The following is a 22,490-nucleotide window of genomic DNA, read 5'->3' as shown; positions in this document are numbered from 1 at the left end:
CCATTGAGTGCACATTCCACTGAAGTGATCACCCATTCCTCATGTAATACCCCACACCGGGGCCTTTGAGGTAATAATAATAAATAAATACCGGGCCCGTTAACCGGCGCCCAGGCGGGGTACTCGACGGCGGAGGCCACCGGACCGTTACTCGCCTGGATAGCAGGCACCGTCAACTTAGCTGGGACAGCTGCAAGGCCTTATGCACTGAACTTGGACGTTTTTTAGTTGAAAAACAAACTGGAGGTAAGGAGGTGTAACAAGTGTGTGACGCCTCCTCGGGCATAATCTTTATTGGCCCGCCAGGCTCGGTGGGCAACATTGGTCACCGCACCAATAAACACCGACGACCACAGCTGCTCGGCGGTCAGTCATCGTTCATCACCACCACGCTGCGGAGCGTCTGCCTATCGGAGGGTTCCTCGAGCCTTCCCTCCTTCACGAACCCGGACGGATCGTGACAATTATCTGACGAAGAATTAAGGCACACTGCACCCATTTATTGCTGATAGTGCAAAATCGAGCTTACAGTACTTCACAACAGCAAAGTCTTTCAAACCGCGTTGCGTAGTTACAGAAATACCCTGAAGCTACTGTTTGGATCTTTGCAATGAAATAGACTAAGTGGTAGTTAACCAGAAATATTATTCATTCAATAATCAACAGGAGCTCTCAGAGCGGCCCTAGTAAAGGTTCAAAACAGTTTTGGCCCCCTCAGGTTTCTTTATGCGGGTGCCATGATATTTGGTACCTATGGGGGGGGGGGGGGGGTCAACACAGCTGAAAAGTGAATACGCAATCTTAAATAAAAGAAAAATTAATTCTGGGGTTTTACGTGCCAAAATAACGATATGATTATGAGGCAAGCCCTACTAGAGGACTGCTTATCAGATTTGATCAACCAGGATTGTTTACCATGCGCCTAAATTGAAGTACACGAGTGTTTTGCAACTCTCCCCCATGGAAACGCGGCCTCCGTGGTATGGACTAAACGCGCAACTTCGACCTCAGCATTGTAACGCCATAGCCTACAAGCATATGGGGCGGCTGACTCGGCGACATCTTGCTCAATAACTAAGTACCATGGCCACTTAGCCAGCGAGTTCGAGCATGGAGGGTCAATAACATGTATATAGCATGTATACATGTACGCGGTTCGCACATCTTGTGCTTCAATTTGGCGCTCATAATATTCGTTAGAAAACCGTCAACGAGACTGCGATGCTTGCGTTTATTTACTTGTATTTGCACTGAGGCGCTTTAGCGTACAGAGGTGACAAATACGACTGGCTGAACTCAGCATACAAAGCTGCATTTCACTCCCAGGAAATATAAAACCTATGTGGCGTGGATGATGTTTTAATAACACACAATAGCTATCTTCTACTACTCATTCACCAAGCCACCCCCAAAACAACACGCCTCCCTCCCCCCACCATACGTGAAGTAGCGCATGCTAATTTGGTCATTTACATCGACTTCTTACTGCTTTCCCTGAATGCTTGTTTTTCTTTTATGCTCCAAAATGCTAGATGAGATTGTACTTGAAAGGCGATCACTTCAGAAATATGAAAACGTGGATTAATTGAATAAGTACGTTTTGCCAATTTTCAGTTTCCATCCCCATGAGCATCGCCCAGAGATGTTCATTGCTAGGCGACCATCAAGTAATGAAAACGGTCCGCATTATTTCTAACGTATGCCGGAGCTGCTTCGTCTGCGTCGCAACTTTTCAAAGGTGGGCTGTCATCAAAATAACGCCCGCTCTTGCGGAGGCCATGTATGTACTCTGTGTCTCTTTTTTGAGCAAAATCGCCCCACCGGATGCCGTCGTCTCTTTGTGCCGCGGTAAGCTTCACCTGCAAAGAGCAAAATCAGAACATGTTTTTCACGCTAGTCACAGTTGTGAGGTAACGCACAAGACGAAAAGGCAATATTAGGTGTGCAAATACCGCGGTATTTTGTTTAAATTGATGAAAGGAAGAAGAAACGTGACAGCACATGCACGGACGGAAATCGCACTACGTCCCTTGCTGCGTAGATCCTAAGCACATTGCAAACTCCGCCGCATGCTTTTTTGCGTTGCCTTACTCTGTTATTATTGCAGTACTTCAATGCCTCTGGGAAGGAGCAAGTTATGGTATCTTGTCATCATAAGTCGCGCTCCCCATCAAGAGATTAGGAGCGAATGCAAATAAATTTTTGTAAATGGTAACCCAACCGATTTTGCTGAAAAAGCCACCTAATTAGTTTTTTGCGGATAGAACTTATGTGTGAATTGGTATAACTACAAATTAATATCAAATAATGGTATTAACATACCAAGACTTTAAGTCGTATTAAACGTGATCTGAGAGCAGTTCAAAAGAAAGTGGAAGAAAATGGTACCGCGATAAGAAAAATTGAGGACACCTTAGCTAAACATTAGCCTTCTTTTTCTATATTTCACAAACCGCGGACAGTTATTCGTCTAAATGATACAGGCACTGTGCTATATAGAAAAGTTGACGATATGGAAAATCGTCAGCACCACAATAACGTTATCATCTTCGGTCTGCCTCAGCAAGAAAATGAAACATAGGCAGATTTCGCGAGAGCGATGCGGGAAAAAATATGTTCTGTGAACATCCAGTGGAAAAAGACAATAGGAATTTCTGTCGCTACTACAGAAATTTCTGTTATACAACAAAAGTTCCTGACATTTCTGCAGTTGCGACAGACATTCCTGACATTAAAACATCAAGAAAGGGGCTGACAAATGGAATAGCACACTGTGGTATAAAGTTTGTAAACAGGGATAAGGTGCCTCAGAAAGGCTGGCCAAGATTTCGTCAAAGGTGGCCTTGTCATCGTCGGCATGTTAGCTTTAAAGGCTATTGCAGTGACGTTACGTGCGGTTGTTGTCGGTGGCGATTGGTTATAAAGGCAGAGACTTCAGAGATAATGAGTGCTGTCGCGTTACGTCTGTGAGCGTGGTTCCCAAGACGAGGGGAGACAAGAGCGGGAGAGTAGGAAGGCGGGGAGAAAAGACGAGAAAGAAAAGAAGAAATAACAGGGGGGGGGGGGGACACCATGAAAAATGAAGAAGAAAGAACAAGAAAAAAATGATAGAAACAAAAAAGTATTGATAGTAATACAAAAGGCTAAAGTCACTCTTTCAACTAAAGTCACTCTTTCAACTCACATTTTTTTTGTAAGGGGGGGGGGGGGCGGATTGTGTTACTCGCGCACTGACCGTCTAACCGGCTCTTCTAAAGCCACAAAAACATGCCGTCAAGCGACAGCCCTGAATGCTCCTCAACCTCTCGCTTCCCCAACGCCCTCCCATGCTCCCTTCTCTTTTTTTTCTTGTTCTTTCTTCTTCTTTTTCTCCTGCTGTCCCCCCCCGTTTTTTCTCCTTTTATTTCTTTTCCTTTCTCCCCACCTTTCCCCTCTCCTGCTCTTGTCCCCTCGTCTTGGGAACCATGCTCACAGACGTCAGGCGACAGCGCTCATTATCTCTGAAGTCTCTCCCTTTAAAACGAGCCGCCAGCGACAACTCCTGCGCATGATGTCACTGCACTAACCCTTTAAAACTAACATGCCAAGGATGACGAGGCCGCCTTTGACGAAGATAGGTCCTCCTATCGAAACATTGGCCAGCCTTTCTGAGGCACCGTATCCCTGTTTACAAACTTTATACTCTAGAGTGACATTACTACCGAAATTCTGGTGCCGCAACAGAAACATTCTTTTCCGAAGACCAAGAGTTCTGAAGCCGCAATAGAAACGTTCTATCGCGTCCACAAGAGTTTATGAAGTCGCAACAACCTTCTATCGCGACAGCCGTTCTGACCTCGCAACAGGAATTCTGTCGCGACCGCACACTTTCTATTGTGGCATTAGAAATGTGCCACTTTCTCTCGCAGCGACTTAAGTTCTGTCGCCGCGACGGAAGCGCTTTCCATCGCCACGCTTTAAAATTGTATGTCAGTTTCGCATCCGTGGCGTACACTGTACCTTTCTCTGGCGCCGTGTTCCGTCGTGCTTCTCTGAAGCAGGTAATGCTGATAGCACCGACACCGGCATTAAAGTTGGCGTGACCAATTGTCATAATTGTGCCCTGACCACGAGGCACCAGCAACGCCCTACCGGCCTCCTCTAAGTTGGCCACTGATCAAAATTATGCGATCTGCGCGAATGGCTGCGTATCCGTTTTGTTTTATTTGGTAAGGTGTGAGACACAGGCTGGTGGACTACCACGTGCCGTTACGCTGACACGTTATTCAATTTCCCAAAAATATTGCATAAGCTTTTGCGAAGCGGAAAAGAACCTCTGGGTTGCTCCACAATGTTGTGTGAAAAGCTGTCTCGCTCGGGTGTCAGTATTGTGGCACAGCGCTGCCATGAGAAACCAGTGTGCCGTCTAAATGGACATCATCCACGAATGTTTATGTAGCTATGCTGCATTGAATACACGAATTGTATGCCCGCTCAAAAGTGTAAAGAGCGAGCAACCTCTGTCAAAACTAGCAGTAGCAACCCTACACAGTGTTCGCGGTTACCGTTGTCTACTTCTGAATTTCTTATTTATTATGGATATCGTAAAGCAAAATCAATGCTCTAGCCATCCACGATGTACTTGTCGATGGTAACAACACTTTTGCTGTTCTAGAGAGGCGCCAGTTGACGCGTTGGAGTAAAAGCGCATCTTGGCTCTCTAAATACGAACGTAAACACCAACGCAGACATTCTTACTGTTGACATAGCCAACATGTACGTGGACAGTAACGTTCGGCGTGGTGCAGGTGTGAAGAAGAGGCTGGTTTGAACGACCACATCTGCGATGAGCTCTGCTGGAAACAGCGCATCAGTCCTCTGCCGAACATCACAACCACCGTCAGCGACTGATTCCAGTAATTATGAAGTCATTCTCCCTCGTCTACCAACCAGCAACACCGTTATCAATTCAGTTTTGCTACATGTTGACCTGGCGGGGCAGCCGTATCAGGCCCTGGACTTTCTCGATGCACTCCATTCAGTCCTAAATGCCACTTATATCCTCGGCGCTGGACAATACCAGATGAGCCATTTGTGGTTAGTGACATGTTGTAACAGCATCGCGAAACGGATACTTCTCGACAAAGGCGGGTTGTTGGTGACGGGCGGCCAGTGCCTTGTTGTAGCCCCGGAACGTAAGAATATCAAGATGAAGCTTCTTTTGCTGCCCCCATACCTGGAACAGAGAAGGATTGTTGAAGCGCTAGAGTCCTACGGCGCATTGCAGTCTATCGAGAGAGAAATGTGTCGGTGTGACGGCATGGAGGGCTGGCAAATGACTGATCGAGACGTAGCATTTACATTGAAGGATCGAGTTTCTGCCAGTAATCTGCCACTTCTATTGAGCATATACGGGCACCAGTGCCTCATCTTGTTTCCTGGCCGACCATCACTTTGCCTTGGGTGCAATAGAGTCGGGCATGTCCGGCGACAGTGTAGAACAACACGCTGCGATAACTGTCACCGCTACGATCCCTCTGCAGATGCATACATCAGAACCAATGCTGACATCACCATCATCATCAGCCTAGTTACGCCCACTGCAGGGCAAAGGCCTCTCCCATACTTCTCCAACAACCCCGGTCATGTACTAATTGTGGCCATGCCGTGCCTGTAAACTTTTTAATCTCATCCGCCCACCTAACTTTCTGCCGCCCCCTGCTACGCTTCCCTTCCCTTGGGATCCAGTCCGTAACCCTTAATGACCATCGGTTATCTTCCCTCCTCATTACATGTTCTGCCCATGCCCATTTCTTGTTCTTGATTTCAACTAAGATGTCATTAACTCGCGTTTGTTCCCTCACCCAATCTGCTCTTTTCTTATCCCTTAACGTTACACCTATCATTCTTCTTTCCATAGCTTGTTGCGTCGTCCTAAATTTGAGTAGAACCCTTTTCGTAAGCCTCTAGGTTTCTGCCCCGTAGGTGAGTACTGGTAAGACACAGTTATTATATACTTTTCTCTTGAGGGATAATGGCAACCTGCTGTTCATGATCTGAGAATGCCTGCCAAATGCACCCCAGCCCATTCTTATTCTTCTGATTATTTCCGTCGCATGATCCGGATCCGCCGTCACTACCTGCCCTAAGTAGATGTATTCCCTTACCACTTCCAGTGCCTCGCTGCTATTGTAAATTGCTGTTCTCTTCCGAGACTGTTAAGCATTACTTTAGTTTTCTGCAGATTAATTTTTAGACCCACTCTTCTGCTTTGCCTCTCCAGGTCAGTGAGCATGCATTGCAATTGGTCCCCTGAGTTACTAAGCAAGGCAATATCATCAGCGAATCGCAAGTTGCTAAGGTATTATCCATTAACTTTTATCCCCAATTCTTCCCAATACAGGTCTCTAAATACCTCCTGCAAACACGCTGTGAATAGCATTGGAGATATCGTATCTCCCTGCCTGACGCCTTTCTTTATTGGGATTTTGTTGCTTAATTTATGGAGGACAACGGTGGCTGTGGAGCCGCTATATATATCTTTCAGTATTTTTACATAAGGCTCGTCTACACCCTGATTCCGTAATGCCTCCATGACTGCTGAGGTTTCGACAGAATCAAACGCTTTCTCGTAATCAATGAAAGCTATATATAAGGGTTGGTTATATTCCGCACATTTCTCTATCACCTGATTGATTGTGTGAATAAGATCTATTGTTGAGTAGCCTTTACGGAATCCTGCCTGGTCCTTTGCTTGACAGAAGTCTAAGGTGCTCCTGATTCTATTTGCGATTACCTTAGTAAATAGTTTGTAGGCAAGGGACAGTAAGCTGATCGGTCTATAATTTTTCAAGTCTTTGGCGTCCCCTTTCTTATGGATTAGGATTATGTTAGCGTTCTTCCAAGATTCCGGTACGCTCGAGGTCATGAGGCATTGCGTATACAGGGTGGCCAGTTTCTCTAGAACAATCTGTCCACCATCCTTCAACAAATCTGCTGTTACCTGATCCTCCCCAGCTGCCTTCCCCTTTTGCATATCTCCCAAGGCTTTCTTTACTTCATCCGGCGTTACCTTTGGGATTTCGAATTCGCCCAGATTATTTTCTCTTCCATTATCGTCGTGGGTGCCACTGGTACTGCATAAATCTCTATAGAACTCCTCAGGCACTTGAACTATCTCATCCATATTAGTAATGATATTGCCGGTTTTGTCTCTTAACGCATACATCTGATTCTTGTCAATTCCTAGTTTCTTCTTCACTGTTTTTAGGCTTCCTCCGTTCCTGAGAGCATGTTTAATTCTATCCATATTATACTTCCTTATGTCAGCTGTCATACGCTTGTTGATTAATTTCGAAAGTTCTGCCAGTTCTATTCTAGCTGTAGGATTAGATGCTTTCATACATTGGCGTTTCTTGATCAGATATTTCGTCTCCTGCGATAGTTTGCTAGTATCCTGCCTAACGGAGTTACCACCGACTTCCATTGCACACTCCTTAATGATGCTCACAAGATTGTCGTTCATTGCTTCAACACTAAGGTCCTCTTCCTGAGTTAAAGCCGAATACCTGTTCTATAGCTTGATCTGGAATTCCTCTATTTTCCCTCTTACTGCTAACTCACTAATCGGCTTCTTATGTACCAGTTTCTTCCGTTCCCTCCTCAGTTCTAGGCTAATTCGAGTTCTTACCGTCCTGTGGTCACTGCAGCGCAACTTGCCGAGCACGTCTACATCTTGTATGGTGCCAGGGTTAGCGCAGAGTATGAAGTCTATTTCATTTCTAGTCTCCTGTATGATGCTGACAAGCTTCGGGGAAATAGACAAGTTCAGGATGAGACCATCCCCGAGCATCTAGTGGACGTGAGCGAAGTTGTGGATGCAACTGGTGAAACACTCGCTAAGACTCATAGACAAGAGCAAATTAAGGCTTCATCAGCTGACAATAGCCTCAGCCAGAAGCCCGTTAGCGCAGATGAGACTAAGGTGCCTGACGACGAACCAACTATGTCATGGGCAAAATCGCCACCAGTTCAAGATCGCCCACTGTGAGGGGAATCTGGATCGATGTGCAAGGCCGGTAAGAAGCGTCCAGCGCCATCTGATAATCCATCGCCCTCGGGAAAGGAGGCTCGCGTTCCCAAAGTGTGAAAGTTGACAAGACTGCTCCGGAGATCGCCTACTCCTGCTGATGTCCCTTGTGTTAAAGTGCAGCAAAAGGTTCCCAGTGCATCACCTCATCAAGAACGGAGTGGTGCACCTCTGGAGCAGCCTTTAATCGCTGCACCTACATAGGTAATCATGGCGGGTACTCTGCCTTCCATTTTGGTACATTAAATGACCGTGGCTTACGCAGTAAGTGACGGCAAGTATAGCTCCTGCATTTGTTACGCAAGAGAAAATTACATATTGCTGCTATGCAAGAAACAAAGATTGAATCCGATGAAAACAGCGGAGTAGCTCTATCTCCATTGCTATCTGACTATATTATTTTTCTAAGCCATGCAGTAGGCGTTTCCGCAGGTTGTATGTTACTTGTTGGAAAACATTTACAATGCGATTTGCTACATTCGTTTACAGATAGGGAAGGGCGTTTAATATGGTGCAATATTGATACCAGTGGTATGAGCTTTAGATTTGTGTGTGTTTATGCCCCGAACAAGTTACGTGAACGCGAATGTTTCTTCTTAACTCTAGAACATCATTACTGTAGGCATCGAGCATTGGTCCTCTTTGGAGACTTTAATTGTGTATGTAATGCGCAAGATCGTTCATCATTGAAGCTGAGACATGATCCAAGTAGTGATGTGTTGCAACACCTGATATTTGATTATCGGCTTGTGGACATTGGGGAAAATGAAAAGGCGGGATGTCGCTATACGCATTTAGAAGGTACCTCGCATGCAAAGCTTCACCGAATTTACTTTTCACTTAGCGCGCTATCTCTTATTTATGGTTCCACTGTGCACCCTGTATTCATTAGTGACCATGGTCTAGCCTCAGCAGCGTTTGGTCGCCGTTGATATCAAAGTCGGCCTATATACTGGAAGTTGTGGAAGTTATATAACCAATTACTTTCGTACGAGTCTTTCTTAAAGCGTGTTACTGAGCTTATAGCTCATGTTTCATGCCGCAACGACTTGCCACTCTTTGCTGTGTCGGAATTATTCAAACACGAAGTTTAAATGATAGCTTTCGAAGAATCATCAATATTGGCCTTTAAAACAAAGAATAAGTACGAAGCATTGTATAGACTTCTGGGTGAACTGCATGAGCTTGAATGTCTACATCCGGGTCAATGTTTTGATTATATTCATAAGGTGAAGGCACAGGTACAAACTTTGTACATAGAGAAATACAGAGGTGCACTAGTACGCGCGCGAGAGCAGCGTTTCCTGGAAGAAAAGCTTTGAAGTAGGTCCCTAAGTGATGAGCGCCGACACGCGCTGTCTAAACAAAACTAGATATGCAGCATGGTGGAATCATTGCTAATGAGCCAACTCTAATAAATGAAGTGTTTTTCGAACATTATCAACAGTTATTTTGGGGCCATAAGCCATTGAATATAGATGCTGCCCAAAAAATTGTATCATTGGTGCCTCAGTTAAATCAGGATGATTATGACTATAAAAATGAAAATATTGATAAAAATGAGGTAACTGCATGCATCAATTCGTTCGCGAAAAGCAAGGCGGCCATCCCGGATGGCCTTACTCTCGAATTTTATTAGTGTTCTGGTTCCCTCTTATCACCAATATTACTTCAGCTATACCATGAGTCCTTGGAAGCAGGATACCTAATGGCCACAATGTTCGAAGGGGAACCGTTTTTATAGCCAAAAGCGATGATGAGACTAAATTGCAAAAACTGGACGGATATAGGCCTTATCTCCTTATACAATGGGGACTATAACATGTTTGCAAAGGTATGAGCTAGCCGTTTGCAAGTCGTAATAAGATCTGTGGTTGGCGATCATCAAACACGTGGCTTCAGGGGCCGGTCCATTCAGACCGGTATTCATGCTGCGAGATTGGCACTAGAGTCTGTAGCTAAGGGGCTTGGTATAGCTAGATCTGGCTAAGGCGTTCGACAGGGTGAATCACTCATTTCTGTTTGCTGTACTAGAGCATATACGTATCGGATCCCTGCTCCTTAGAGATGTCAGAATATGTTGTGCTAGTGGCTCAACGAGGCTGATAGTGAATGGCGTTTCCTCCGATGCGATTAGGCTTCGAGATAATATGATCGGGTGTTGCTGGTCCAACGTCAAATGGGTCGCCTAAATGCCGCCTTTACGTCTCAATAAGGTCTTTCTTTTTTCTTAAAACGCTTGGCATTCGCATATTGTCGGCATCTTTTCCTGCTTGCTAAATTTTATGCAATTCTTTTGTAAGATCAACATTCTGTTCTTGCCAAAAAAAAAACGGGTCTCCATGGCAAGCGTTTCTTCCCCTCTGAGTGGACCATCGACCTTGTCTCGTCGGACATAATTGACGAAGCCTCCTATTGCTGGAGCCCCCATTAACATGCAGCTTCCGCGGCCCGGATCCGACCAGCGACCTGGTACTTAGCACCGTAACGCCATCGCCACTAAGCAACCTCGAGGGGTATAGACTTAAATACCACCTACTTGTTACACTAAATAAAAGAACGCCTAGAAATCACCTATGAAGGATAGCACTAGTAAATTCAGTTCACCTATCTTGTATTCGGAGGCGCAGATTGTTTATTTGTGGTACTAATAACAAAGCTTAATTACCGAAATATAGAAGTGATATTTAACATTTTAAATAATACTTTCACGTCGTTAGAATGCAAAAATTTCAGCATCATATTGGTGAAAACGTGTTCGTGTGTGTTCAACGCTTCCTCCGGTTTCAATATATTCGTCTCAAATCTTCCGCGAATGAACATACATTATGAAAGTGAATGTTGTCTTCGTCCCGAACGTTGCAATAAGCTTAATGAAGAAGAACTCTTGTGCACCACAAACTAGCTTAAGCTCTAAAAAGTATTTACAATTCCGTGCGACGCTCGGGATGACGACAACATTCATTTCATAATCTATGTTCCTCCCGAATGTTTCACGGTATCGCAAAAACTTTTTAGAGCTTCGAAGCTACTTTGAGGTGGAGGAGAGTTTTTATTATTATTATTATTAGGCTTGCTGCACGAAGAAGATTATTGCCGAACTAATTATTTCCAGAAATAAAGTTTCACGCAGAATATTTTTTTAAATCCTTCCTTAGCTCATCGTGGCAAAATTGAGAGAAATGTCATAGTATTGGGTAGCGTAGTTTGAGGAAATAAATAAAAAAGAAGCTCCCAAAATTAGGGTTTAAAATTTTCTTTGTTTCGATTGTGCCTAGTGCCTCAAAACGTTTCTACGAAATCAGGATGCTGATAAATTATTGCGTTTATGTGTTACATTAGGAACAGGTGCGTAGCGAAAATACAAAAAAAGAAGCTAGGCATTCTCAACTTTTATCAGGTGAAGCGCGCTACCAAAAACATAGTATACCTGAATCCCGTGAACGTCAAAGCACCACGAGCAATGCCAGCCAGCGTACCGCGGCCACGTTCCCGTGATGATCCAGTGCTCCTGGGATGTTCCCGTGTAGGGAAGGCGCTTAGAGATGTAACCGTCTGCTTTGCGGAGTCTTAGGGCGTCATTGTCATACACATAGCGCAAGAACGCCACCGTGCAGGCGCCACCGACCTTTACCGGTCTCGCGTTCTCCCAGAAGAAGCCGTAAAGGAACCAGCGCAGATTGACGCCCACCGGTTCGCCGTACCCGTCGTGGTGCTTCAGGAAGAGCAAGACTTCGCGGGTTGGTATTTCATCAGCGTCTGCTATCATGAATAAATCGTCGTCTTGGAGGTTCTTCAGATGACCCTGGCCTTCAAGCCATATGGACCTGCGGAAGTAGTTCTCGGGTGCCCACGGGTCGCCGTCGGCGTAGTTGTAAACCCCTATATTGAGCAGGATTATCTTGTGCGCATGCTCACCCAGGAATCCGGCGCTTAGGTTGGACCGCAGGTGAAGTGGCTTCGGTGTTCCAAAGAAAGTGTAGTTCGACTCACACACAATGTAGTGATCGACGGCGTCGCCCAGCTCGTTGATACGGATTTCCAGTAAGTTTAGTTCGTGGTTGAACACCAAACCGTTGATGATGGCACGTGGTTTCGAGCGGCGCCTGATACGTCCTTCGGAGTACCAAACTCGGAACATCTTTGTGTTCCACACGGCGTCAGGAACGGAACACTCGGCACCGTTCCAACCCCTGCGACAAGCGCACATGGTCGTCGAGAAGCGAGGAAGCGTTCCCTCCGGAAAGCATGAGAGTGAACGTTTGGAATTCGTGGTCGCTGCCTTCGCAGCGACGTCCGTTATGCGTGTTGTTGATGTCTTCGATGTTGTGAAAATACCGGCATTTGCATGGCCGGCATCTATATGAGGACTAATTTTAGCTGCCCCGTCAGTGAGCACTGCGCTGATAAACTTCGAATAGTTCGTTTCTGGTGACCATCTGAAATGGATGGCACAAAAAAACACTGCACTTGGAACTAGTCCTATTAGGCACGAGAGAAACACAACCATACGAAGCCTTCTGGACATGGCACCGAAAACGTGTGAAACGACATGGACAGAATGCCGCGTGATGCTTTCTGTTTCAAAGGTGGTCGCAGAGCAAAATTAGGAAACAGGTGCTCTACCTGAGCGCTTGTGTGCAGCTATGACTGCTTTCAGCAGCTGTTTTGAGTACACCGCTCCCGCTCATGCCAGCACGGGATTACGTTCTCGCGCGCAGCGAGAATATTCAGTTAGGCGCCCGCAGCAGCTCTGCGTAAGCAGGATACCCGCCGAGGCGACAGTGCACATGCACAGTAGGCAGGAGCTCGCATGGTCTCTTCCGTGCGCCCGCAACTTTTCAAAATCTGCGTGGCGACCGTTGTGGGCTTTGCGGGACGTTCTCGCTTGTTCTGGCGTGTCTACGAAAGCGCATTTTTCGACATGGCCCTTGCCAAAGATATGATTTCGGCTTGCGGTTTTACCAGTGGGGGGAAACTCCCCGGTTTGGGTGGCAGAGGTAATTGGCGCCATCTCTGTATTTGGCGAACCCGGAAATCCGTTTCTCTTGCATGGCCTCGTAGATCAGTGCGCGCACGCGCGCCGATCCAGGTGGCCGTGCCCTTCCCCCCGAACTCCTCTCCAATCGCCCTCCCTCGTTACTCCCACACAACCCCCTCAGCTTCGACTCTCTCCGCGCGCACGCCGTGCGGCCCCGCCCGCCCGGAGCCAGCTCATCCCGCTGCATGACGTTTCATGTTTCGTTATCTGCTGTTATCGTGAAGCGTGCGCTACTGTGCGTTCACTGGTGTGGGTAGTTTCATCAATTTCGTGGTCCTCGGTAGCTGTGTGCTTATGCTCCGCGATGTTTCGCCCGTTTCACTACTCGTACCCCTCGTGCATCGTGCAGTGGTGCACAAATACCTCAAAAACAAGCTCTGCAAGGTTGTTCCGGGCGCCTAAAGACAAGAGGTGAGGGCTCAGAGCCAAGGACATCAGAAGGCGCATGTACAAGAACACAGCGATGTCCATGTGTGTGCTCCATGAGGCTGCGGACGGCGCTGTGCCTTGATTATGCTACACTTGCTTTTTCCCGGCAGAGAAAGCTGACAAATAGATGTTCCTTCTCATTGTCACCTGGTCTATGACTTGTGTTTTTCCGTGCCAAGTCTCATTCTGCAACTTCAGTAACATGCCCAGCTTTCCATACCGCCCTCAGTGCTTTTTCTGTGTGTCACGTTCTGCAAACGTACTAACAGCTGAAAAATTACTGTTCATGTTTGTGTCATCATCATCAGTCTGGCTACGCCCACTTCAGGGCAAACGCCTCTCCCATACTTCTCCAACTACCCGGGTCATGTACTAATTGTTGTCCCTGCAAACTTCATAATCTCATCCGCGCACCTAACTTTCTGCCGCCCTCTGCTACGCTTCCCTTTTCTTGGAATCCATTCCGTAAATCTTAATGACCATCGGTTATCTTCCCTCCTCATTACGTGCCCTGCCAATGCCCATTTCTTTTTGTTGATTTCAACTAAGATATCACGAACTCGCGTTTGATCCCTCACCCAATCTGCCCTTTTCTTACCCCTCAACGTTACACCTATCATTCTTCTTTCCATAGCTCGCTGCGTCGTCCTTAATTTAAACAGAACCCTTTTCGTAAGTCTCCAGGTCTCTGCCCCGTACGTGAGTACTGGTAAGACACAGCTGTTATAAACTTTTCTCTTGAGGGATAATGGCAATCTGCTGTTCATGATCTGAGAATGCCTGCCAAAAGCACCCCAGCCCACTCTTATTCTTCTGATTATTTCAGTCTCATGATCTGGATCCGCAGTCACTACATGTCCTAAGTAGCTGTATTCCCCTACCACTTCCAGTGCCTCACTACCTATCGTAAACTGCTGTTTTCTTCCGAAACTGTTAAACTTTACTTTAGTTTTCTGCAGAATAATTTTTAGACCCACCCTTCGGCTTTGCCTCTAAAGGTCAGTGAGCATGCACTGCAGTTGGTCCCCTGAGTTACTAAGCAAGGCAATATCATCAGCTAATCGCAAGTTATTAAGGTATTCTCCATTAACTCTTATCCCCAATTCTTCCCAACCCAGGTTTCTGAATACCTCCTTTGAACACGCTGTGAATAGCATTGGAGAGATCGTATCTCCCTGCCTGACGCCTTTCTCTATTGGGATTCTGCTGCTTTCCTTATGGAGGACTGCGGTGGCTGTGGAGCCGCTATAGATATCTTTCAGTATTTTTACATACGGCTCGTCAACACCCTGATTCCGCAATGCCTCCATGACTGCTGAGGTTTCGACTGAATCAAACGCTTTCTCGTAATCAATGAAAGCTATATATAAAGGTTGGTTATATTCCCCACATTTTTCTATCACCTGATTGATGGTTTAAATATGGTCCATTGTTGAGTAGCCTTTACGAAATCCTGCCTGGTCCTTTGGTTAACGGAAGTCTAAGGTGTTCCTGATTCTATTTGCAATTACCTTAGTAAATAGTTTGTAGGCAACGGACAGTAAGCTGATCGGTCCATAATTTTTGAAGTCTTTGGCATCCCCTTTCTTATGGATTAGGATTATGTTAGCGTTTTTCCAAGATTCCGGTACGCTCGAACTCATGAGGCATAGCGTATACAGGGTGGCCAGTTTTTCTGGAACAATTTGCCCACCATCCTTCAACAAATCTGCTGTTACCTTATCCTCCCCAGCTGCCTTCCCCCTTTGCATAGCTCCCAAAGCTTTCTTTACTTCTTCCGGCGTTACTTGTGGGATTTCAAATTTCTCTAGACCATTCTCTCTTCTATTATTGTCGTGTGTGCTACTGGTACTGTATAAATCTCTACAGTACTCCTCAGCCACTTGAACTATCTCATCCATATTAGTAATGATGTTGCCGGCTTCGTCTCTTCACGCATGCATCTGATTCTTGCCAATTCCTAGTTTCTTCACTGCTTTTAGGCTTCCTCCGTTCCTGAGAGCATGTTCAATTATATTCATATTATACTTCCTTACGTCATCTGTCTTACGCTTGTTGATTAACTTCGAAAGCTCTGCCAGTTCTATTCAAGCTGTAGGGTTAAAGGCTTTCATACATTGGCGTTTCTTGATCAGATCTTCCGTCTCCTGCGATAGCTTACTGCTATCCTGTCTAACAGAGTTACCACCGACTTCCATTGCACACTCCTTAATGATGCTCACAAGATTGTCGTTCATTGCTTCAACACTAAGGTCTTCTTCCTGAGTTAAAGCTGAATACCTGTGCTGTAGCTTGATCTGGAATTGCTCTATTTTCCCTCTCACCGCTAACTTATTTATCGGTTCCATATGTACCAGTTCCTTCCATTCTCTCCTCAGGTCTAGGCTAATTCGAGTTCTTACCATCATATGGTCACTGCAGCGCACCTTGCCGAGCACGTCCACATCTTGTATGAGGCCAGGGTTAGAGCAGAGTAAGAAGTCTATTTCACTTCTAGTCTCACCGTTCGGGCTCCTCCACGTCCACTTTCGGCTATCCCGCTTGCGGAAGAACGTATTCATTATCCGCATATTAGTCTGTTCTGCAAACTCGACTAATAACTCTCCCCTGCTATTTCTAGCACCCATGCCATATTCCCCCATCGCCTTTTCTCCAGCCTGCTTCTTGCCTACCTTGGCATTGAAGTTGCCCATCAGTGTAGTGTATTTTGTTTTGACTTTACCTATAGCAGCTTTCAACTTCCTGGACATGATGTCTGGATGTAGGGGCTTAGACCTGTACCTTCTTTATTTTGTACCTCTTATTGAGTTTCACAACAAGGCCTGCCACCCTCTCGTTAATGCTATAGAATTCCTGTATCTTACCAGCTCCGACTCCTAGGAAACGAGACTACGAGGACTAGTCTCCTAGTGCGACTCCTAGTTCTCGTTTCTCCGCTAAGCCCCGGTAGCACAGGACGTGCCCGCTTTTTAGCACTGTATGTGCTTCTTTTGGCTTCCGAAATTCACTGAGCCCTACTATATCCTATTTACTGCCCTATAATTCCTCCAATAGCACTGCTAGACTCACCTCACTAGATAACGTTCTAGCGTTAAACGTTGCCAGGTTCATATTCTAATGGCGGCCTGTCCTCTAAGCACCCTCGGCTGGGTAGCAGGTCTGACCGCCGCCGTGGTCAGTTGCTTCGCAGCTGCTGGGGACTGAGGGCCGGGGTTTGATTGGTGCGTTCATTTAGGAGATGGTGGCCAAGTACTGCACCAGGGTGGCGAATCCTGCTCTGGTGAGGGAGTGCGTTCGGGATCAGGCCACACTCCAGGCCTGTTTTTATGCAATTTCATCAACATGTGGATTTTTGTTTTTGTTTAAAATCCGGTGGAAAATTGCGCGGCACCGGGATTCGAACCACGGACCTCTTGCACGCGAGGCGGGTGTTCTACCTCTACGCCACCGCTGCGCCTTGTGTACTAACTCAGTAACCACCGATGGGAAAACCGCGTGAACAACCTTCATGTGTAGGCATGATATGCTTTTTTTTTCTTCTGGAAAGCTTGAGCATTGCAAGTGTCCTACATGCAGATTTTTGCAGTTCATGCTTATTATACAAACGGGTGCCCAGTAGATACGCCTTAGTGCCTTAATTGACGTAATTTTATTGCTAAGCATTGCATTCGGGTCGAAAGAAAAGTCGTGTTGTTGGCTTATTTTACCTGACTTTTGATTTAAGAATAAGCCTTTCTGCGAATGTTTTGTATGTGCTGCTGCAAAAGCCGACTGCCTTCTGTTCCCCTTGCCACCGTTAGTCAAGTTGTGGCCAAGTGCAAAATTGTGTGATAATGTGTATTTCAGTTTTTAGTACGATGTTATTCTTGTTCTGCCATGTCTTTTTCAATTAGTTCAGCAGTAATGAACATGTCACGCATTTCGTATACTTTCGTGCAGATTTATAAGTAAGCTCTTTTTTTTGGTATGGCTCTCAATTAAACAATGCTAGCATTTTATTCTATTTTTTAGGTATTTTGGATGTCATTGTTTTTGCCATTACCTGTGAGTTTTCCCTTTTTATAGTTGCCATGACTATGTCATACATGTCGTCCAGTTTTGTGCAATATATTGGTGCATATGGCAGAAGCTCGTCTGCATTCGGTCTTGAGGGCGTTATATTAAAATGTTGTTTTTTTATGTGTGTGTACATGAAACGGCCTTCGCGTTTTCCAGCGCTTTCTTTTGTTATTTCACCGTCTGTGAACTTTGGTGTTTAGTACTCTTGTAGGTGTCATGCACGTTTCACTTTTCCTCATTTTTTGAACGTGTATCACACCACGTTATAAGAAAGATCTATTTGCGGAAACGAATTCAATAAAGCGAGGCCAGAGATCTGTTGTGTGTGAAGTGGAATTTTTTTTATGTCCTGGCATATGCTGGTATAATATAGGTATGGGCAAGAATGCGTGCGTGCCAACGCATAGCCAACGGCGCACCACGCGCCAGCTCGCTAGCAATGCCAATGCGCTGCGTAGCGCGCGCATTGCTTGCGAACTAGCGCGTGGTGCGCCGTAGCACGCGCGCGATAAAAAAAAAAAGAGTGCGCCTCGTACAGGTAAAAACAAAAAAGAAAAGGTAAGCGGCGCGCACGGCATGGGGAAAAGGGGGAAATGAGAGGAGGGGGTCAGCATGATAAAAAAAAAACACCTTTGGGAGAGAAGGCGCCGCGCGGCTGCTCTTCCTGTTTTCATGACAACGTAAACAATCGTGTGCGCCACCATTTTACTTCTGCGTCGCCCATTGGTTAGGGCCGTAACTGAAGGGCACCTTGGCGCTAGCGTCGAAACAGCGTCTGCTCGAAAACAACCAATGGCAGCCATGCGGAGATTCACACCCCTGGTTTCACTTAGTGATGGTTGATATTGGCTGCGCAATTTCAGAAGCTGGCATACGGCGGCGTTGAGTATTACACTACCGGCTCCTGCACGCGCAAGTCAGCAGCCACCTTGTCAATGTTTGCGTCCGGCCTATTGCCCTTCCAAGCGCGCGCGCTTCGCTATCTACGCACGACCTCGTGCGTGGCGTACGTGGGCGATTGCGGACGCACAATTAAAACTGCCTAATGATGTCAGGAACGGAGGAAGCCTAAAAGCAGTAAGAATTCTTAAATATAAGACTAAGATAGGCAAGAATCAGATGTATGCGTTAAGACACAAAGCCGGCTACATGATTACTAACATGGGTGAGATCGTTCAAGTGGCTGAGGAGTACTATAGAGGTTTATACAGTACCAGTAGCACACACGACAATAATAGAAGAGAGAATGGTCTAGAGAAATTTGAAATCCCACAAGTAACGCCGGAAGAAGTAAAGAAAGCTTTGGGAGCTATGCAAAGGGGGAAGGCAGCTGGGGAGGATAAGGTAACAGCAGATTTGTTGAAGGATGGTGGGCAAATTGTTCTAGAAAAACTGGCCACCCTGTATACGCTATGCCTCATGACTTCGAGCGTCCCGGAATCTTGGAAAAACGCTAACATAATCCTAATCCATAAGAAAGGGGATGCCAAAGACTTCAAAAATTATGGACCGATCAGCATACTGTCCGTTGCCTACAAACTATTTACTAAGGTAATTGCAAATAGAATCAGGAACACCTTAGACTTCCGTCAACCAAAGGACCAGGAAGGATTTCGTAAAGGCTACTCAACAATGGACCATATTCAAACCATCAATCAGGTGATAGAAAAATGTGGGGAATATAACCAACCTTTATGTATAGCTTTCATTGATTACGAGAAAGCGTTTGATTCAGTCGAAACCTCAGCAGTCGTGGAGGCATTACGGAAGCAGGGTGTAGACGAGCTGTATGTAAAAATACTGAAAGATATGTATAGCGGCTCGCCAGCCACCGTAGTCCTCCACAAAGAAAGCAACAAAATCCCAATAAAGAAAGGCGTCAGGCAGGGAGATACGATCTCTCCAATGCTATTCACAGCGTGTTCAAAGGAGGTATTCAGAGACCTGGATTGGGAAGAATTAGGGATAAGGGTTAGTGGAGAATACCTTAGTAACTTGCGATTCGCTGATGATATTGCCTTGCTTAGTAACTCTGGGGGCCAACCAACTGCAATGCATGCTCACTTACCTGGAGATGCAAAGCAGAAGGGTTGGTCTAAAAATTAATCTGCAGAATACGAAAGCAATGTTTAACAGTCTCAGAAGAGAACCGCAGTTTACGATAGGTAGCGAGGCACTGGACGTGGTAAGAAAATACATGTACTGCGACAGGTAGTGACTGCGGATCCGGATCATGAGACGGAAATATTCATAAGAATAAGAGTGGGCTGGGGTGCGTTTGGCAGGCATTCTCAGATCATGAACAGCAGGTTTCCATAATCCCCCAAAAGAAAAATGTATAACAGCTGTGTCTTACCAGTACTCACGTACGGGGTAGAAAGCTGGAGGCTTACGATAAGGGTTCTACTTAAATTGAGGATGACGTAACAAGCTATGGAAAGAAGAATGATAGATGTAACGTTAAGGCATAAGAAAAGAGCAGATTGGGTGAGGGAACAAACGCGAGTTACTAACATCTTAGCTGAAATCAAGAAAAAGAAATGGGCGTGGGCAGGACATCTAATGTGGAGGGAAGATAACCGATGGTCATTAAAGGTTACGGAGTGGATTCCAAGGTAAGGGAAGCGTAACAGGGGGCGGCAGAAAGTTAAGGGGGCGGATGAGTTTAAGAAGTTTGTACGGACAACATGGCCACAATTAGTACATGACCGCGGTAGTTTCAGAAGTATGGGAGAGGCCTTTGCGCTGCTGTGGGCGTAACCAGGCTCATGATGATGATGAATGGTGCCCTCCAACATGGGACGAGCGAATCCTCGATGCGGCACACAGTCTGAAGACATAAACAGGCCTTGAGCAACCAATATGGATCGAATAAAATGGTCTTCATTTCCACTTTTGTGCAGGTGCCTTATCGGCTGAGGCGATGAGACATGCGATAAATAAGGCATTGCATTTTCTTTAAGCTCTATTTAGGGCGAAGAGAATTTGGCGGTGGATAGCGATGACTGCTCGATGACGTTTAGCGATGACGTATTTGATCATCCCCTGCCTTTTTATTCTTACGGCCTATTGATGTCTTCGGTCTGCACGCAGCGTCAATCCTGCGTTGGTGGCATGTTTGAGGGCAGTAATGTCGCTACGCGTAAGCGCGTAATCATGTGGTACTCTTTTTAAATATCTCGGGCCTTACTTGCAGTCAGAAAAAATTGAAACCATAGGAGCTATAATCATGAAACTAAATTATTTAGATATTTTTTAACAGGCTATAATAGCCATACAATTATTATTATTATTATCTTCCGAATAAATCAATGCTATAAAATTTGCTCAATTATTTGTTTTCAATATTTACCTAAGCTTGCAGTAAAAATACTCTGCATTGGTCAAAAGGAGAGTAAACCTTATTAAGCTTGTATTTTTGTAAAGCGCAGGAGGATATCTTAAAGCTTGGCCCGACGTAGCTGCCTAAGCGCCTGTCTGCGTAGCTGTCTGCGTAGCTGTCTGCGCCTGTCTGCGTAGCTGTCTAAGCGCCAATCACTGTGCTTTAGGCATATACCGGGTGCTTGAAGTAGCTTAAACAAAGGATTTAAAAAAATGTGTTTAACCCTAACTGAATGAAACTAACGACATATTGTTTGCCGTCTTATAGCACCCCTTAAGGGATTTATGATATTAGCTTAATCAGTTAATTAGCTAAGATCAATTATGTAATCTTTTGATATTCACTTTAGGTTCGAGTACGTTTCGTTACGTTGTAGAGGACATTCGGAAACGACCGAGTGAATTTTAGGGCAATATACATTATTTTCTCCGGCGTTTAATGAAATCCCGCGGAACATGAAACAATATGATGTGACTGCGCTCTTGCGCTACGCATTGCAGCGCGCTCAACCGCGCTTCCTTCGAAAGAACCGCGCCTGCGGACCGTGGTGAAGTGAGCGGCCGCGGCTCTAGACATCGGCTTCACAGTGCGCCAGCACCTTTGATGGTGGCACAGGGAAAGAAAGCACCGTCTTCCCTGATAAGCGATAGGCTGGACGCACGGTTGAGCGCCCTCCAATGCGATAGCGCGCGAGCACAGTCACGTGGCATTATTTTATATTTCGCGGGCGTTGTTAAACGCCTGAAAAAATCGCCACGCTGCATGTACCATCGGCCTATCGGCGTTGAATAAAGCGCGAACAGCGGAACACCTAACTGACGGTATAGTGCGCACCACCCAGTCATCACCATCGGCAGGCGCGCCCATCCGGGTTGAACGCATTGCGCGATTATCTATCCCTTTAGTTTCTGTTATGGCTCTCTTTTATTTGGAAGCGACAAAAGAAAAAAAAATGAAGAAAACAGAAGCTAAAACATCACAGTATACTCTAAAATAAAGTTTACACCCTTCGGGATGTATATCTGCCACACAACAATAATTGGCATTTGCCTTACTTGCATTTTTTTTCGAAGACGGTGCGCCCGCTACTTTCCTGTCAGGAATGCTATTTCATGATGATAGCGCTCATGCCGTTCGGTACTGCGAAGTACCGGGCTCGCAGCGTTAAAGAAAGGAAATTTCGACAAGACAGATTGCTTTTATTGTTGTGTAGCAAAATACGTCTCAAACAGTGTAAACTTTTCTTATGGTATCTCCGACTGGTCAACTCCATCCCCCAAAGCAGAGTGGGGCAGATCTGTGCGTGCCTCGAACTCGCAGGCCGAGAACAAGCGCTCAAGCCGAACGTGTGACTCGCTCTCGGAGGAGAAAACGGCAAACGTGGAACCACGTGACTATAGCAAACATTCGTTTCGAGTCGAAGCCGTGTCGAAGTCTAGCTAATGCTCCCGACGCTTTCAAGCAAAATGGCGGACGAGTGGACGTTCGGCGGGACTAGCCACCATAGCGGG

At 45.9% G+C, this 22,490-nt stretch overlaps 1 protein-coding gene across 1 annotated transcript; it reads right to left on the bottom strand.

The window, feature by feature from the left end:
• Positions 1-1,652: 1,652 nt before the first annotated feature.
• Positions 1,653-12,291, bottom strand: LOC139052516 (beta-1,4-mannosyl-glycoprotein 4-beta-N-acetylglucosaminyltransferase-like). Its single transcript, XM_070529632.1, has 2 exons — positions 11,499-12,291; positions 1,653-1,859 (listed from the first exon to the last, which is right to left on the bottom strand). Exons 1-2 carry the CDS (start codon positions 12,276-12,278, stop codon positions 1,653-1,655), a joined length of 987 nt encoding a protein of 328 aa, XP_070385733.1. The 5' UTR covers positions 12,279-12,291.
• Positions 12,292-22,490: the final 10,199 nt, after the last annotated feature.

Source organism: Dermacentor albipictus, unplaced genomic scaffold (genome assembly GCF_038994185.2).
Source record: "Dermacentor albipictus isolate Rhodes 1998 colony unplaced genomic scaffold, USDA_Dalb.pri_finalv2 scaffold_26, whole genome shotgun sequence".
Classification (NCBI taxonomy): domain Eukaryota; kingdom Metazoa; phylum Arthropoda; class Arachnida; order Ixodida; family Ixodidae; genus Dermacentor; species Dermacentor albipictus.
Note: the sequence above shows the minus strand (reverse complement) of the source record. Positions and strands in the feature narration are given on the sequence as shown.

What these genes read in the sequence shown, in the direction of transcription:
- LOC139052516 (XM_070529632.1), bottom strand. Translation starts at nt 12,278, where the DNA reads ATGTGCGCTTGTCGCAGGGGTTGGAACGGTGCCGAGTGTTCCGTTCCT. An exon ending in TTGACGTTCACGGGATTCAG is followed by an intron (nt 1,860 to 11,498) that starts GTATACTATGTT and finishes TGCTCTTTGCAG; the next exon opens with GTGAAGCTTACCGCGGCACA.